General features: G+C 37.2%; 1 protein-coding gene across 1 annotated transcript in view; it reads left to right on the forward strand.

The window, feature by feature from the left end:
• Positions 1 to 17,896, forward strand: part of GABBR2 (gamma-aminobutyric acid type B receptor subunit 2) — a 448,585-nt gene that overhangs the window by 174,847 nt on the left and 255,842 nt on the right. Inside the window, exon 3 of the mRNA XM_042869427.1 lies at positions 8,318 to 8,488. Within this exon, the coding sequence (XP_042725361.1) occupies positions 8,318 to 8,488 (171 nt within the window). The remainder of the gene's footprint in view (positions 1 to 8,317; positions 8,489 to 17,896) is intronic.

A 17,896-nucleotide genomic window follows, 5' to 3' on the forward strand; every position in this document is an offset into this window, starting at 1 on the left:
ATATTTCCACTTGGAAATTATTTTAAAAAAATTAATTATTATCATTCCTGCCCTTTTATCTGCTAGTGAACCATAATATGGCTTCTTTTAGACTTTCATTTTGCTTTTCTAAATGTTGCAGTGGAAGCCCTTACAACAGAGTTAACAGCAAATTTTTTTATGTTTGTTAGTTGCATCTCTTAGTGCACTGATGTTTGTGTTATGACAATCTCATGAAACCTACTGAATTTAAGCACGATGGAGTCCCCAGAGATTTCATCCTAGTAAACACCTAACAGTGCTGATGGCAGATAAAATTGTAGCTGTTGGAAAGCACCACTTCTTATTATAAATTCTTTTTAGTCCTCTTTTCTGCTTATATTAGTGCATCGCCTGTTCTATTGGGAATCAGGATTACAGTATAGCTAGTAAGGAAGACTGGCAATTTGATTCCTAGGTCCATTTAAGAACCAGCTCTTTTAATCTCTGTATTTAGACACGTATCACCAGGCAAATTTACAAGAAACATTACGTTAGTTTCTTGATCATTACTACTGTGTGTTGCTTTAACCAGCTTTGAAGATCTGTGCAATTCCTGTTAATGAAGTCATTGTGCTGCATATTGTTGGATTTTTTTCCAAACACATGAGTTTTTGTGACCATCTTTGCAGAATTATTTCCACATATCTTTCATCCATATCACTCCTTAAAATAGATTAGATGATGATTTTGTGCCTGGTGTCATGTGGTTTTTAAGGCTCTCTTTTGATTATATATATTTGATTTCTTATTCAAAGTACTGTTATTATATTAAAGCTTGCATTCATAACTTTTCTAGTGGTGAGATAGTTTGACAGTAGTGAAAGATCACTTCAAGACAAGGTGTTTATAGAGTAAACTTACTGTTAATCTCTAAATACTAAATTAATATTTAACCTAAATCTTTACATTCTGTGTCTTTCAGTATTTATTAGAAAATGTAACTATTCTATCAGTTACTATTCAATTAACAATACAATTTAATGGTTAGGCTTCAATCTATTTCCTGTCTCTGAATCACATGCTCAGTTCAAGCATTATTGTTGGCACAGATCTGTTGAAGCTGTAGAGCTCCTGGCAAGGCATGCAGAGAGTGGTGTATGGTGCCACAATTATTCATTTCTGCAAACTAAGTTTTGTCCTTGTCATTTTCCTACAAGATTCTGTATGTGCAAGCCCATCATTGCTTCAGTATTTTGTGTGGAGCTTTCTGACATTCTGCATGCTTTTTGGAGATAGTTGTTTGCATTTTCAGTGTTCACAGAGAGCATTTCATCTTAACAAAGCAAACATGGCACGCAGTCTTTAGGTATGATGATAACAAATGCTGCTACTGACCGATTGAATCAGCAGTGCTTATCTTATTTAGCAGTGTTGATTTATCAGCATAATACAGGCATTATCTGTCATTTATATGTGATATATATATACAACACTCTCTATCAAGTCTTGTTTTTCAGCAACAGGGGCAGATTTAAATTTCTAGGGCTCATTAATAAAACACTTGTACAAGCCACAGTGCAGAAGCCTAAGAAAATTAAGCTAATCTCTCTGGTGATCAATAACCCAATTTTACCATTTGGAAATATGAATCAGTTGTCTTAGCAGGTGTGTTTTATTAGAGGGAGATCACCCTATTGTTGCCTAAGATATTTTCCTTTATTTAAATCTTTTTCATTGCATAATACTCTGTGCACATAGTGTCTAGCTTTGTTTCAAAGCCTTTTTCCATTGTAGAGTGACACCTCCTTCTTAGTTTGGGATTATGAAGATCAGACTTTCTGGCTTCTCTTACCAGAAGGCAAGGGTCTTCTGAGCTGCTGGGGTACTTGCAATCTGAGATGGTGTGTTCCTTTAGCCACTCTGCTTCACTGGCCCTTTTCTTCAGGAGGATGCATTTTCCTGCCACATTGGTTTTATGTACCTACAGTATCTTTGATGATGCTTTTTTTTGCTATTAATTTTCTTTAGCTAATACAGCCCTTGTAAATAACTGTGGCCCTTAACAGACCTGTTGCCTTAGGTTAGGGTGACTTCTTACCCTTGGGTTTGTTCTGAACTCTTATTTTTCTTAGACATCAATGTATTAATATAGTAACAACATTTTAATATAAACACTTTCTTATGATAGCAAAACAGCCAATCATCAGAAAACAGTTTCCCTTTTCTGGGGCTTCCTTTCCCTCTGGAGTTCTTTGTAATCTGGAATTGCTTCAGTCTTCCAGTTTCCAACCTTTGGATTTCTATACATCATACATACACTCTCTATATAGTTCTGTTTTCTTTTCTAACTTTATCCTAGATCCCTCTCTTCTGTTCCATAACTCCTAATCAGTCCTGTTGACTTCATTAGTGTTGCATCTCATTTTCTTAAATGAGGAGTTTATCCTCTTACCATTCCTGCTTATGTACTGGCTTTCCTTAAGGGAATGCACTCTTCACCAAAATAGCAACATGCTTGTTTCAACTTGATAGTGCTTTAGATTGATATTAATCTACCATGCTTCATTTCAGATTGGTATAGGGCTACAAAGCTAGCTTATACTCCTCTGTACATATCAGTTTCTTTCTACACTTAGTTTTAACTTTTTTTTCCATCTCTCTGCATCTAGTGATTGCCAAGACCCTTCTGTAAAACTGTATGGATTTTCATATAAAATAATGCTTTCCTGTTTCAGAAAGTATCATCTTCCTGGGGAAAAATTAATTTATCAAAATGCATGCCTGGCTCCGACAGCTTCTTGATAAAATACTGGCTATAATTTTCAGTTTTTGAGCAAAATTCCTCAACCTGGCCATCTGTCATATTAGGCTGAAGCATTTGTCATAATTATGTAAAACATAGTATCCTTTCCTGTCTCAGCATTATCAAATTATACTTTCATTTGCAGCATGAAGCCAAAGAAACTTCCTTGAGTTCTGTGGAGTAATGCTTGATTATATACATATTTTCTTTGAAAGCAGAATTCATCTCGAGTTCTTCATTTTTGGAAGATTTCCAAATGTTTTTAAGAAAAACAAAATATCTTACATTTTATGGACTCTAACCTGCATATGAATCGTGTTAAAAGTCAGAAATAGTGTGTTATTTCTTTCATTTGTGAATTTGAGCAGATTTAATTGTGACAGTGAAAATTCTTCTGCCTTAAAAAATGGTGGCTTTTATTTAGATACAAATATTTATTTTTCAAAATCTTTGTCTATTTGATTCTCAATTTGAACTGTAGTTAATACTCTTAGTTGAATGGTAAATGGTATCTTCTTTTCCATTTAAAAGTTTTAAATTCTTTGATATCTGAAATCTCTGCCAGAGCCATAGCTTGTATGTTTCGTTCAATACACTCATGTTAAATCCTCAAGCAGTTTCTCACAAATTGTATCAAAATGTAAACAGATTTTGTAAAGAAAGATTTCCCAAGGATGACCTGAAAGTAGCTTCAGTTTTTCTGACAATTAAAATGGATATCTGTTAAGTTCTTACATGATATCTTTTTCTATATATTTTCATACACATATGCACAGAGACCCTTTGTGTATATATCAATTGTAATATATAACCCGATAGATGTCCAGTGTGTGCTATGTTTTATTGAAATGTGAAAATAAACTTTTATTCTGATTTTCCCTTCTTCAAGTTTGGCATTGGCCAACAACTTCAGCAGCTTATATTAAATAATTCTTCATGAAACAGTAACGTCATGCCCCCCAAAGGACGGTTTATGACTAGTTACAATACTTTGAGAAATTCAGCAAACCATCTATCCCCACCAAACCCCTACTCTCCATCTCTTGGGCTTAGTTCTAGCTGCTACAAGAAAGTCAGCCCAATTTGACCTTCATGCTTGTCTGCCTGCAGCAATACAAGGTCCAGTCCTAATGTCCACTGCCAGCAGTGGTTTTAGAAGCCCACGGACAGTGCCATTTTATTGAAAACCTCAAGAAGCTTGCACCAAAGGACTCTTCACAAAGGAAAAAAAAAACAACAAACAAACAAACAAACAAAAAAAAAAACCTGTGGAAAAAAGGAGGGAAAGGAGCACAAAAAGAGGTGCAGGGAGACTGAGGAAGCCCTCAGCCCCTCCATAAGCAGGAAGAGTGGCAGAGGCTCTGATGCAGTGTTGGCAGAGCCTGAAGGCGATGGCATCCATTCCCCATACATTTAAAGCCTGTTTCCAGGGCCCATAGCTCCCAGGAGCATTGCAAACAGGGCGCTGCATGTCAGAAGAGCATGGAGCAGTAGTTGGCGCAGGCAGGGTGAGCAGGGAGGGCAGATTGTCCCCCCCACTCAGGAGGCCAGCTCACCTACCAGCTGCCTCCCAGATAACAAGTCTAGCCATGATCCTTGTAAGTAGAAAGCCCTTGCCAAAAAGAATGTGGCTATCCAGTCTGAGTGTCTGCCCTCTCAGCCCAGAAAGCCAACTGCATCCTGGGCTGCATCAAAAGAAGCATGGCCAGCAGATCAAGGCAGGTAACACTGCTCTTCTGCTTTACACTGGTGAGGCCTCACTAGGAGTACTGTGTCCAAATGTGGAGTCTTCAGTACAGAAGAGATATGGACTTGTTGGAACACATCAAGAGGAGGAACACAAAAATGATCCGAGGGATGGAGCACCTCTCCTTTGAGGACAGGCTGAGAGAGCTGGGGCTGTTCATCCTGGAGAAGGGAAGGCTCCAGCAAAATCTGAGAGCGGCCCTGCGTTATCTAAAGGGGGGCTGTGCAAAAGAAACAGACTCCTTAGCAGGGTCTGTTGTGATAGGACAGGGGGAACTATTTTCATAGTGAAAGAGGAAATATTTAGATTAAATATAAGCAAGAAGATTTTTATAGTAGGAAATACAGTCCTCGTTAGCCACCCCCTCTCTCCAGCAGGGACAGGGAGGTGATTGTCCCTCTCTACTCGGCTCTTGTGAGGCCCCATCTGGAGTACTGTGTCCAGGTGTGGAGCCCTCAGTACAAGAAAGACATTGAGATTTTGGAAAGGGTCCAGAGGAGGGCAACTAAGATGATCAGGGGGCTGGAGCACCTCCCCTATGAGGACAGGCTGAGGGAGTTGGGCTTGTTCAGCCTGGAGAAGAGAAGGCTGCGGGGTGACCTCATTGCAGCCTATCAATACCTGAAGGGAACCTACACCCAGGAGGGGAGTAAACTGTTCAGAAGGGCTGATAACAGCAGGACTAGGGGAAATGGTTTTAAGTTGAAGGAGGGAAGATTTAGGTTGGATGTTAGGGGGAAGTTCTTTACTAGGAGAGTGGTTAGGCCCTGGAACAGGCTGCCCAGGGAGGTTGTGGATGCCCCGTCCTTGGACGTGTTTAAGACCAGGTTGGACGGGGTCCTGGGCAACCTGATCTGAATGTGTATGTTTGGTGGCCCTGCTAGGCAGGGGGGTTGGAACTACATGATCCTTGGGGTCCCTTCCAACCCGGGTGATTCTGTGATTCTGTGATTCTGTGATTCTGTGTGATTCTATAGTAGGGGTAGTCAGACCCTGGAACAGGTTGTCCAGAGTGGTGGTGCATGTTGCAACCCTGGAAGCATTCAAGGTCAGGCTGAATAGGGCTTTGAATGAGCTGATCTAGCTGTAGGTGTCCCTGTTCATTGCAGGGGAGTTGGGCGAAAGGTCCCTTCCAACTCAAACAATACTATGATTCTGTGACTGTGTTGTGAATGTATTTTATCACTTAGAAATTTTGATTGATATTTCTATATAACCATGCTATATCACATTTTCCAGTAAGTCTTCTCTGTGTCCATATTAACATGATCTTCTAGTTACAATTCTTTAAAACATACAGCATCTTTTCTTTTTCATTTTCCTACTTTGTCCTTTCCAGTGTAGAATATTATGACAGGACAAGGGGGAATGGCTTTAAGCTCAAGGACAGAAGGTTCAGATGAGATGTCAGAGGGAAGTTCTTTACTAAGAAAGTGGTGAGGTGCTGGAACAGGCTTCCCAGAGAGGTTGTGGATGCTCCGTCCCTGGAGGTATTCAGGGTAAGGTTGGATGGGGCCCTGGGCAACCTGGTCTAGTATCTGGAAGCTGGTGTCTCTGCCCGTGACAAGGGGGTTAGAACTTAATGATCCTTCGGTTCCCTTCCAACTCAAACCATTCTATGATTCTGTAATTCTGTGTACTGGAAATTGTTGGATTAATTTCATTGCGTGTTCCCAAACTCTCAGTATTATTATTTTGTGAGAAGTTCGATATTTTCACTGACTTATTTTATGTGAAAGAAAACGGAGGATGAACTGACATAACTATTTCATGTTTTTTTTTTTCCATCTCTTTTGAGTGTCTTATTAAAATGGCAAAGTGATGCAGAGTGTGACCAACCATGGTATTTGTAATGTGGGAAAGAGAGCCTATGTTGGAACTTATCCAATGTTCCAAGACTTGTATACGCGTAAAATTTTTCTATTTTCTATTTAAATCTGTCTTCAAAAAGATAATGACAAGGTATATTTTTTGGTAACTTAGATGCTGTTAGTATTACATGTATACCTGAATTCATCTCCCATCACTGCATAGCTGAGAAATCTACATTACAAGTCTTTATCTCTGGTTTATGAGGATACATATGGTTTCACTTCACTGTTTTCTAAAATATTTTGGGCAATTAAGATCCTAATGTAGGCACTTATTTAAGTCAGTAGAATTTCAAAGGATGGCTTTAAATTTTATTTGCCTCTGTCACAGATCTTCCCTCTAAAGCCATCTCACTAAGGCTTTCTATATTTTTCTTCTGAAAATTTCCTGTTCCATCTGTGAACCTGAATGAGATGAGCCTTGTCTATGTTGCTTATCACTAATGTGACCTCAGCCTTGCTCTTTACTTCTTAAGGATCAAACAAATTATGTTCGATCCCAAACCATAATAACTTGAGAAGCAAGTCCTTTGCTGTGACCAAGCTGCAAGTTTGAGAGGCATTCCTCTTCATGTTGGATTTCTGAAGTCAATTTCTCCTTTCATTGTGCAAGACATAAATGATGTTCAGCACTACAAGGCTAGACAGAAAAGCTATGTGCTTCCACCTTGAAGACCTTCATTCTTTTTCTCTTGAAATTAGCTCTTCACAAACCAGTGCTGATTACTAGATATTACAAAGTGCTGAGTGAGCCAACCAGTACAGTTTTGAAAAATCAAGATCATAATACGACAGTACCTCATATTGTACTTTCTTCATGAAATCTAACAGAAGAGCAGTTTCTATGCTGAAAATACTTTACATGAGACTTACATGGAAGCAGAAGGTCTAGCTCCTGTCAGGTGAAGAGGAAGCATCTTCTCTTTGTAAAGTATAATCTGTCCAGTTATGCACACTTTAAGCTGTTTGGATCTCAGGGTTTTTAATTAGGAAAACAAATTGTATTCAGGCTTGGGAGATTATAGCAACGCATATGTTCTTTGTGAGTGTAAAACCAAGGAATGGTGTCATCTCTGCCAGCCTTTAGGTTTTATAAACATGAAGAAAGAGAGCTGTTATTTCAGATCAAACCTGTCTATTATGAATTTCAAAGCAGAGTTTCTAGCATAAATATGCTGGAAGCTTGACTGAAGAAAATTTAAACTTAACACTTCAATGTGCGTTCTTACATAGGCTTGAATTCACCTCTACTTTTTGACTGTTGAATTTGAGAGATATAACATATCACTCTTAAGAAGCATATTTTTTTGTAGTCAAATCAATTTGCATTAAATTGGTACTTTAAAAAACCCTCAACTGCTATGCAGGGCTATTAAACAAACAAACAAACAAACAAACAAAATTAAAATAAACCTAGAAAAACACATCCTAGCAGCTTTATAAATACTGCAAATATCATAGGAATATGAGCTTTTTCAGAAAGTCAGTCTGCAGGTATTCTGTAAATAACACTACCTGAAAATAATTTCCCTAAAAATATGCTGCCTTTAATTTGGGCAGAAGAATTCAGTAAAGTTTTGTCATTTGCGTTGACAAATTTTCTCTTTTACTAATGATGAACATTCTCCAACCTTGTACCAATTCTGGTATTTTCACATATGTAGAATCTGACGCTTAGCCTAATTTGGTAATTCAGATCACAGGAAACTTACTAAGTGAAAGAGACAGGGAGCCAGACAAGTTACAGTGCTGCAGTCTTGTCTGTCATAATTATTCCCTCTTTCTGGTACCTGACAGTAAGGAAAGGTACTACTAGAGGATTGGGTCTTGTTGCACTGAGAAGAACAAAGTTTTTCTTCTGGCTGCCAGATGACTCATTGTGACTTTCCTTTCTTTGTTGTTTGTTTGTTTGTTTTGTTTTATTTTGTTTTTCAGCTTTCATTTGCAGCAACAACCCCAGAGTTGGCTGACAAGAAAAAATATCCTTATTTCTTCCGGACAGTGCCATCTGATAATGCAGTGAATCCAGCAATTTTGAAGTTGCTCAAGTATTACCAATGGAAGAGAGTAGGAACTTTAACCCAGGATGTACAAAGGTTCTCTGAGGTAAGCTTTACATAATTTTTTTCCAAATAGCTAATTCCTCCATTAGTAGCAACTAAGTAAAAAGAAACAGACGTTCTATTTCAGCTTCGTTGTACTAGGTGGTATCTGCCATACTGAGTAAACTTTTTTCCATTCTGGGGCTTATGTCACTAGCAATAATTAAAATCTATCCATTATTTCTTTTGTTTTCTTTACACCCAAATCGTTGCACTCAAGTGCAAAAAAGAAAAGTCGCAATTGTTTTCTAGCAAAGGATCCTTTTATACTCTTTGACTTGCCAAAGTGTATGGTTTTGAAGGAAGCTTGTATCTTGGTTCAGCTAAAAGAGAGAATAAATCTAATTTCGTCTTGTTCCTCTCTTGCTCTGATTTATTTTAAGCATCAGTCTGAACACCGAGGGAGAAAATCTGCTAAGTGTATGGCTGAAAGTGCTGTAGGAGCTTACTGAGACAAAAATGACTGCAGCCTCTGGAGTTGATATGATCAAGTATTATGCACCCCCAAATCAGAGTTTCACCCTGAGCAACATTTTGCTCATAGAAATTGAAAGAAACTATGGGGCAAGGGCCTTAAGCATGGCAGTAACAATAAAGTAGTTAAAAGAAAACATCTTATAAGTAATTAATTAGAGCAAGGCAAGGGAGTGAGTTGGCCAATTAATTGAGAGGCAAAACTAATAGGTGTCAGTTTCATCGCTGGTGTTTTTTTTTTCCTTTTTCATCATTCATTAAAAAAGGCTGACTGTGATCTGAGCACTAATATAATTAAAACTAGTAAAGATGGATAGGAACAGGTTAGAGTCTGCTTAGGTGAGTCAGATATTTTCAAATTCTGTCACAATTAATTCACTCTGAAGTGCTTAAGAAATCTTAGATTCTTCCCTTACGAGCTCTGAGAATTCAATAATAATAAGCATGGGGAGGGAAGAGACCTTTTTGTCTGTCTTACCAAAATGCACATAAAGATAAAGGGAATTATAGACCAGTCAGCCTAAAATAAATTCCTGGAAAGATATTTGAACAGATAATCAACTGAGAATTTCACAGAAGATGAAAAGATGCTAAACAATGGCCAAAATGAATTTATCAAGAATAAATCATGTAAAGCAAACTAATTTCATTCGAAGACACAATAACAGGTCTCAAGGAGATAGAGTAAGTGATAAATGTGATACTCTATGACTGTTTCTAAAGAAAACTGGGGAAACTTGATCATGAGAAAGATACTATTTCTGACCAATATTCCTGCCACCAAGGTTAATTGTCATCAGATCAGTTGAATGTTTTGAAAATGAGTGCTGAGGTAAAAGGCAGACAAAGATTGTGTATGCTTTATTCTCCTGTCTCAAAATTATAATTTCAAAGAGCCACTATCAGTGGCTCACTGTCAAACAAGAAGGATGGGATTCTGTCAAGTGGTTTTCTAGACAGTGGGAGAGATAAAATGTTTACTGAGTGATCAATTGGTACCCATCTGAGAAGAGCTGGAAGCACTTTTGCAGAGGCAGAATTGGGATTTGGAGTAATCTTGACATGTAGAAAAAGATTTTAAAATGAATAGTATGTAAATGAAAAAGTATAAAATACTAGACTACACTAATTCTACAAGGGCCTACAGGAAAGCTGGAAGGGACTTCTCACAAGGACATGTAGCAACAGGACGAGGGGAAATGGCTTCAAACTGGAAGACGGTAGATTTATACTAGATATTAGGAAGAAATTCTTCACTGTGAGGGTGGTGAGACACTGGAACAGGTTGCCCAGCAAGTTTGTGAAAACCCCCTTCCTGGAAGCATTGAAGGCCAGGCTGGATGGGGCTTTGAGCAACCTGGTCTAGAGGGAGGTGTCCCTGCCTATAGCAGGGGGTTGGAACTAGGTGATCTTAAAGATGATTCAACCCAGATCATTCTGTGATTCTATGATCTGTATATCTGATACAGGTAGAGTGACTTGGATCTCCCTTTCTTGGCATTGCTCAAATCCTTTTGATTATGATTTTTGAAGTGGCCTGAAAGCTATGATTTTCAGCAGTGCAACCCACTATTGGTATCCTCTACAAATTCTTTGCATATGTTTGTACAATTAAAACTGTCCCTTCCATTGGATTAATTCAGCAGTTACATAAGTCCTCCTGGTATAATGGTATATACAAACTTCATCAGTTCTGTTTATTAAGTAGGGCAAGTTCATATCTGTTGTACTTCTCTGACCTAGATTTATTGGACTGCTGCCCTATTCTCTTCCTCTGGGAGAAGAGTCTGTTTCAAAAGTTAATGGTTCTATGGTGAAGGTTTATAAACGAGATTCTAAAATGTTTTGGGTTTTTTTTCTGGAATTTCAGTTTTAAGTATTTGCTATGGCATAAAATCATAGGATAATTTAGGTTGGAAGAGACCTTAGGAGATTGTCTGTTCCAACCTGCTGCTCAAAGAAAGGCTAGCTTTGATATTTATGATCCCTGAAGAATTATGGGTGTTGCATACAGTTTTCAGAAATGTCCTGACTACATTCAGTTTCTAGCTCCCAGGTGAGCTTTCAGCTGACTGGAGGTTCTGCAGGAACTGATGCCTCTAGTTCTGCCACTCTCTAGTGCTAACTGCTTGGGATTGTATTTTGAATACAATCCAAGTGATGTTCTTGTGGTTTGTGTTTTCTGTATTTCATGGTTTGGGGTGAAAAGTCATGAGAAGTCATGAGAAGGAAGTCACGCTTAGCTATCAATGACTGAAAACTTTTGGGAGCTGCCATTGTTGCAGATGTAAAGGTTTCAGAACATGACTATGAAACAGAAAGGTGTAATTATTTTAGGATTTTCAAGTAATGCTGTATTTGCTAATCACTAATTCTAATTTGCCTTTGTATTCTACTGTTCCTTCCTACATATTGCTCATTTTGCTTGTGTATGTTCAAAGTATGTCTCAAACTGAAAACTATTACTTAACTGCACCTGCACACTAAGGAGGATTCAGACTTCAGTGTTTTATAATGGGACACCTCTACTCTGTCTTCTGTTGTTTCTGTTTACTCTTCTATCATGTTAAAATTCGATTAACTTGCATTTAGCTTTCCACTTGGTATTATATTCATGATATTTCCTTTTTTTTTAAATATATATTGAGAATATTGAATAGGAATGTTTTTAAAACAATTTAAATTCTGTTCATCTTAAGTGACTCTTTATTTTTCTGTACTTCTTAATAGTCATCTCTTTATGTGATTTCTCTGCTTTTTCCTGGAAATGCTGAGAACTCCTAATGTAATTTTATCAGTGTAGGTGGCATTTCAAAAAGACAGAAAAAATGAAAAGCGTTCTGTAAGTTAATGAAACAGATTAAAATATATTTAAAAAATGGAAGATAAAATATTGCTGCGTGATTCTATCACCATCTTCACTGACTTTACGGATCTAAAAATATTAAAAAAACTAAAACCAAATTCCCCTTGTAAGTGGACAAAAGGCTACTTTTTTTGCTGATATGACTAATATTCCTGAGATTTCTTCTTGTTCTGTATTTTTTATAGTGACATCTTCTTTAAAAATCTGTGGTCCATCAGAATCCATTTTACCTAAATTGAAATCATATAGCACTTATTAATAAAAAATAACCCAGAAATATAATACTAGGAAAAAGAAAACTGTTATAAGGAAAAGCTGCTAGTAAACAGCAAGCCTTATCCAAGTAGTATGTGTCTATTTCTGTAGAGAAAGCAGGACAGAAATCTAGAATTTTACCCGGAAGTTAATCTAGAAATTTGTTGTAGACTTGCTATCTCAGTATGGAGCCTGCAAATTAGGATCTGAATTAGTAGTTGCTTTCGATAAGAAGTTGGATAAGTAGATGAGGTAGTTACAGAGAAGCAGAGAAGGATTAGGCAGAGGAAAGAAATTAGGTATCTGTTGACCTTTCAAACTTTAGCCGAAAAGCAACCCTGAGGACCAGTGTTTGGTGATTATAGTTACAAACTGTGGAGACTTCAAGGTGTGACTGCTGTTTGACTACTCAGGCTTCTGAAGAAAGAGCAGAGACTTCCAGCTTCTATCACATTTTCAAGAGGAGTTAGAGCAGAAAGAAATTATTATTTTTTCTCCAGGAAGAGCTTGAAAGCATAAAATTTACCAGATACTAGGAATGTTGAAGCTGGAAGCTCCTAACAATGTCTAGTAATTTCATCCTTGGAGGAGCCCTGTACCCACAAAGAGTGCAGTAATGTAGAAACACAGATACAAGAGATGTGAGACAGAAGACAGTCAAGTGTATGGGAAAAGGCATAGAGAGAAGAAAGTGAAAGCAGGCAAACAGATGTTATAAATGTTATTTATATAAATGTTATTATATATAAATTTTATTGTTTAACTGCTGAACTTTTTCATACCATCTCTTTGTAATACCTGTTTGTTTGTTATTTTCACCAAACTTGGTTGCATACCTTGAAAGTTATGAAATATTATGTGAAAGTGCAAGTGAAACAGAATCTGTATTTAATCTGCCTTAATGCATTTTTGTTTGTTTGTTCATTTTTTTCCTTTGCAAAATCTTACAAGTTCCTGTTCTCAAAAGCCCAAATCTTCTCCCCAAAATAGTTCCAGAGAGTTTAATAAAAAGAAAATATGGAGATAATCCTCTTAGTAGAGGCACAAATGTGTCTGAGAATGTCCATCATATCACTCAATTTCAGATTCTTGCCTGGTTGCTAGGATAAAATCTTAGGGACAGCTTATTTCAAATTTTCCCGAGCTTGTGAAGAAGAATATCTTTCCCTTTTCTATCTGGTAATTATGATTTTCTATAATTTGATACCTTAAAATCTCCATAGGCAGCCTATAAAAGTTGTTTCTTCCAGTATTGCAGATACTCTCCATATATATGAGAAATTAAATATTTGCTTGTTTGTTTCTAAGTGGTAGAAGTCATTGCAGGAATTTAAAATGACAAAGAAATGTAAAGAGACCTAGACATTCATTGTAATAAATAACTTTAGAATCTGTAAAGACATTTAGACTTATGAAGTACAAGTTATCATTTGCTGGAATTTTTGCTAGAGCATGCATAAGTGTATTTTTGTCCTTTTGTGAAATTATCATCCATGCTAAGAAACTTTTTCTTATGGCAGTAGTATTTTAACCAATAATTTTCACCTTTTCTTCTGTTTCCCATTATCCATTTTTGTTAGCTTCCAAAAACAGAACAAACAAACAATCAGAAAAAAAAGAGGCTACAACATCACCTGGTAAAGAATTGCAGCTAGATGCAATGCTGTTCTAAGGGAATTAATCATTGTATCTGTGTTATTTTGCACTGAAGGCAGACTCGATCAACTTAAGTAGCCGCAGGATTCCCTTGAGCTGACAACATCCTTGTTAAACTTCTGGTGTATTAAACAAAACCAAATCAAACTTAAGATTTTTTTTTAAGATAAGTGCTCACCACTTTTATCTTTAAACCTGATGTTGTGCATATGAGACAGACTGGTATTTCCAATATCAGACAAAGCAATGGAATGATCAGTACCTTCTCTTGAGCCTGCAGACCTCTAATGGTTCATGACTGAGAGATTCCATTTAGTTGATGCATAATGCATACAATGTAATAATCATCACTTTATCTGAAAATAAGACTGAAAATCTGAACTAAAAAAAAAATTGCTCCTAGGATATACTGAAGAAATGGTCCAAGACAGTGCTTGTTGTGGCAGATGTTAGAATTGCATGTTACTAATATGACTTCATCATCATATTTCTTTTTTAGATTTTGCTATGCTTTGGAGTTTGAGGGCTTTACTGTTTTTCATTTGTTTGTTTTTTTTTTTATTTTTTAGAAGATGAGAATACAAGGATGAAATAAGACTTTGAACAGTGGTTTATCTATTTAACTAGCAAGCATTTCCCCTCTCTCCAACCCCAGTGTTTTGATTGGAGATCTAATTATGTTCCATTCATCAGACAATTGTATGATATTTTAAAATTGTGCTGTGATGAGTTTTAAAAGTTGTGCACATGAGATAATATGGCAATATAATATTGCCTAATTCAGAAGAGAATAAGTTCACTGAAAGAAGTATTTTTGAAACAATTTATTAAAATTCAAGATTTGGGTTGTTCAGAGGTTACGATAAAATCCATGGAATGCTTTTTGGAATGATGAACCTTCCTGTAAGAGTATGAGAAATTAACAGAATCCATTCCCTTTGAATGCTAATCTGGAGTCAAGAAGAAAATATATCTCTTAAACTGCTTGAAGTTAAGCATGTGTTGTACTGGTGTTGTTCCTTAAGCCAAAGTTATACTGTGACTTCTAGAAATTTTGAACACTGCTAAAATATTAGATTTACTATAGCTGTCCAGGTTTCTGGCAAATATTCAGAAGTCATGAGATGTCATGAGATTATGGAAAAGTCTCAGAATTATGACATACCGGGGAGAAATCTGAGAGACAGAATCTTATCCTGTATTTGTCTCCATTTTTAGAAAACAGTCTGTGAACTCAGCTAAATAAAAGAAGCATTTTAAGGTGAAAAGTATCCTACAGTGTTAAACTGGATGTCTTGTCTGAATGAGAGCGTGCTTTTGAGAGATGTGACTCAACAAATTTAATGGCATTCTTCATACCTACCACTTTTCCTAAGAATTTTTATTTGTCACTGGCATATTCTGAGCTTTTTTTTTCTTCTTTTTTTTTTTTTATTTTTTTTCTCAGTGATTTGCACTATAATAATTACTTTCTAGTCACTTTCATATCTTGGAATAGGGTTCCAAATTTTGTCTGATGAAATCATCCTAGTTGCAGATCAGTGGAGCAGTTTAAGCAACTCACCTGTATCAAAACACTTGGAAATGCAGGAAACCGCTATGTGATGTTTCCTGTTTCCTAATCTCATGGCTTAGTTCTGCAGCACCCTCAGGTAATCTTCTGCAAAGCTGCTTTCCAGATGGGCAGCCTCCATCCACTTTCCAGAATTTGTTGTTCTCTCACCTTCCCAGGGATTGAGGTGAGGCTGACAAACATGTAGTTCCCTGTGTCTTCTTTTTTCCTTTTTTTTGGAAACAGGAGGGAGTACTCAAGCACTTCTCCCAGTTGCGATGGTCATCCAAAAAGGGGTAGTACAGGATACATGGTAAGCTTCCTAGATTTTCCTGGATTTTCACAGATCCCAGCTGTTGTGGGAACCTAAGATCTGGGTGATGTTTTCAAGTTCACTCCCTTCTGAAACTCCTTCATTTGTAATATTACAGCTGAAGCTTGCAATATGTTAATATTAATTTAAGCTTTGCATTTGTAAGATGTTTTATGGCCTATTGACCATTACTCTTTGTATACAACCTTGCAGTCTGTTCCACATCCACCAAACATCAAGTCCACCCATCAAGTCCATGTCTTTCCTATTTGGAGAGAATGACATTATGGGGAACAATGCCAAGACCTCACCAAAGTCTAGATGAATGACATCAATGTCTCTTTTCTTGTCCGCTGACACAAATCAGTCCAGATTAAACAAGCTACTTGGACATTATGCTAGTGTTCCCTGATTGAATTAGTGCATGAACACTTCTAGCATACATGTTTCTAAACTGCACCTGCTGTCAATACAGTTAGAGAGGACTTGAGACAACTCTTTCTGTAAATGTCAAAAGGTAAATTATATACTTGTTGAAACAAATAGAGGAAAGCTGTAAATAGGAATTAAATTCATTAGAAATGTTTTGGCAGTGTCTTTCATCTTAATTTCCAGATCTCTCTGCAGTTGCTTTGATACTAGATGATCTTTTAAGTCGATGGATAAGGATAGATCAGTACAAATGTTTAGACTCCTTTTCCCCAGATCCAAGAAACACGAAGTTTATTTGTTTTTCTTTCTTACGTGATTCAAAGAGTAATGTCTGTATCTCTTTTGGATGCATTCATGATGTCAGATTCAGGAATTTTAAAAAACACAGGACAAGGATCTGGGAAAGTTATCCAAGAGACAATATTGAAATTCTTGTGTATTTTAAATCCAGCTCTTTTAGTGCCTGATTTAGTAGTTTATAACACTGCTATAGCAGGGGAGTTGGAACTGGATGATCTTTGAAGTTCCTTCCAGCCCAAGACATTCTATGATTCTGTATATTTAGGAGTCATCTAAACCAGATTGCTACAGTCTGTGGGTATTGGAGGTCAATCCTTTCTCCAGCAGCCCTGCTTCTTCAGATGATAATATTTTCAAATTATCTTCTCTTTCGAGAACTCACCAAGGACCTGGAAGTTCCGTATTCAGTTCCCCTTTGTTTGAATCTTCTCAAAGTAATTCACACCATATCAGCCAGCCACTGGGACTGATCCCTGATCAGTAAAGCCTCAGACATCTGCACTGTTCTCTGGCAATAACTCCAAGTACTTTTTCTACTGCAATAAATGGGAGCACTGCCCATTTGAGAAGGGTACGGTGTGGGTGGAAAACAAGGATTGTATCCAGATACTCTGAAACAAATCCACAACAAATAATGCTTGTATTTGCTCTGTACTGCTCTGAGGGAGGAAGGTGGGTGGTGAATTCCTGTACTTCATTCTGCAAATAACACGTGTACTAGAGGAAGACGGATTCCAGAATAGCATTAGGTAGCATTATAGAGAGCATTTCACTCATTTCACTTACAAAACTTTTTTTAAGGTGGATGTTGTGCTGGCAGCTATTAGAGCGATGAAAATGAGCAGATGTTGGTTCTTCTGTAGTTGCAGTTAGTTACATTTCTCAAACAGGAGTTTCTTTACTGTGACTTTGTTTATAGCAGGTGGACACAGTGGAAGTTTGATCTGATGCATTTTGCATCCCTAAATAGGGATCTAGAAAAGCTAAAACTACACCATGAGAGACGAGAAGTCATACGATGTTAGTTGGTTCTGCTGGGCAGGGCAAATCTCCCTTAACAGTTCTTTGTGATTAAGTACAACTCCATTGCAGACAGAAAAAACATCAGACAGAAAAACAGGTGTCAGAGACTAGGGGAAACTGTTGCGTCATCTCCAATGCATATTCCAGGATGAAGTCTCTCTTCCTAATAAATAAATAAAAAGCATGTAGGCAAATATATTGCTCAAATTATATGTGTAAGAAAGAGGAAGCTTTGCAGTTATCAGGAGAGGTGCTTTGCATGGTGATTGCTGAAACCATGGCTTCCAATAGAACAAGGTTTCCTCTATAAGACATACCTCCTGTTGAATTTGGAACCCTTCTCATCCCCATCTCAAGCAGAGAGCACAAAAAGTCCTGTCTGCAGTCCTAAAGAAGGAAGTGGTAATGTTTTTTCCCAAATCTAACTTGGCCAAATTTCCTCCTTTCATTTGTGCTGAGCTTTGAATCTTGTCACGATTTCAATTTGAAAACTTCCACTCTTTGATTCTTCTGCCTGCTGCTGTGGTACAGTTGTATGAGC

The sequence above is a fragment of the Lagopus leucura genome, unplaced genomic scaffold (genome assembly GCF_019238085.1).
Source record: "Lagopus leucura isolate 7727_CA_CO unplaced genomic scaffold, USGS_WTPT01 Super-Scaffold_100002, whole genome shotgun sequence".
In the NCBI taxonomy this organism is placed as follows: Eukaryota; Metazoa; Chordata; class Aves; order Galliformes; family Phasianidae; genus Lagopus; species Lagopus leucura.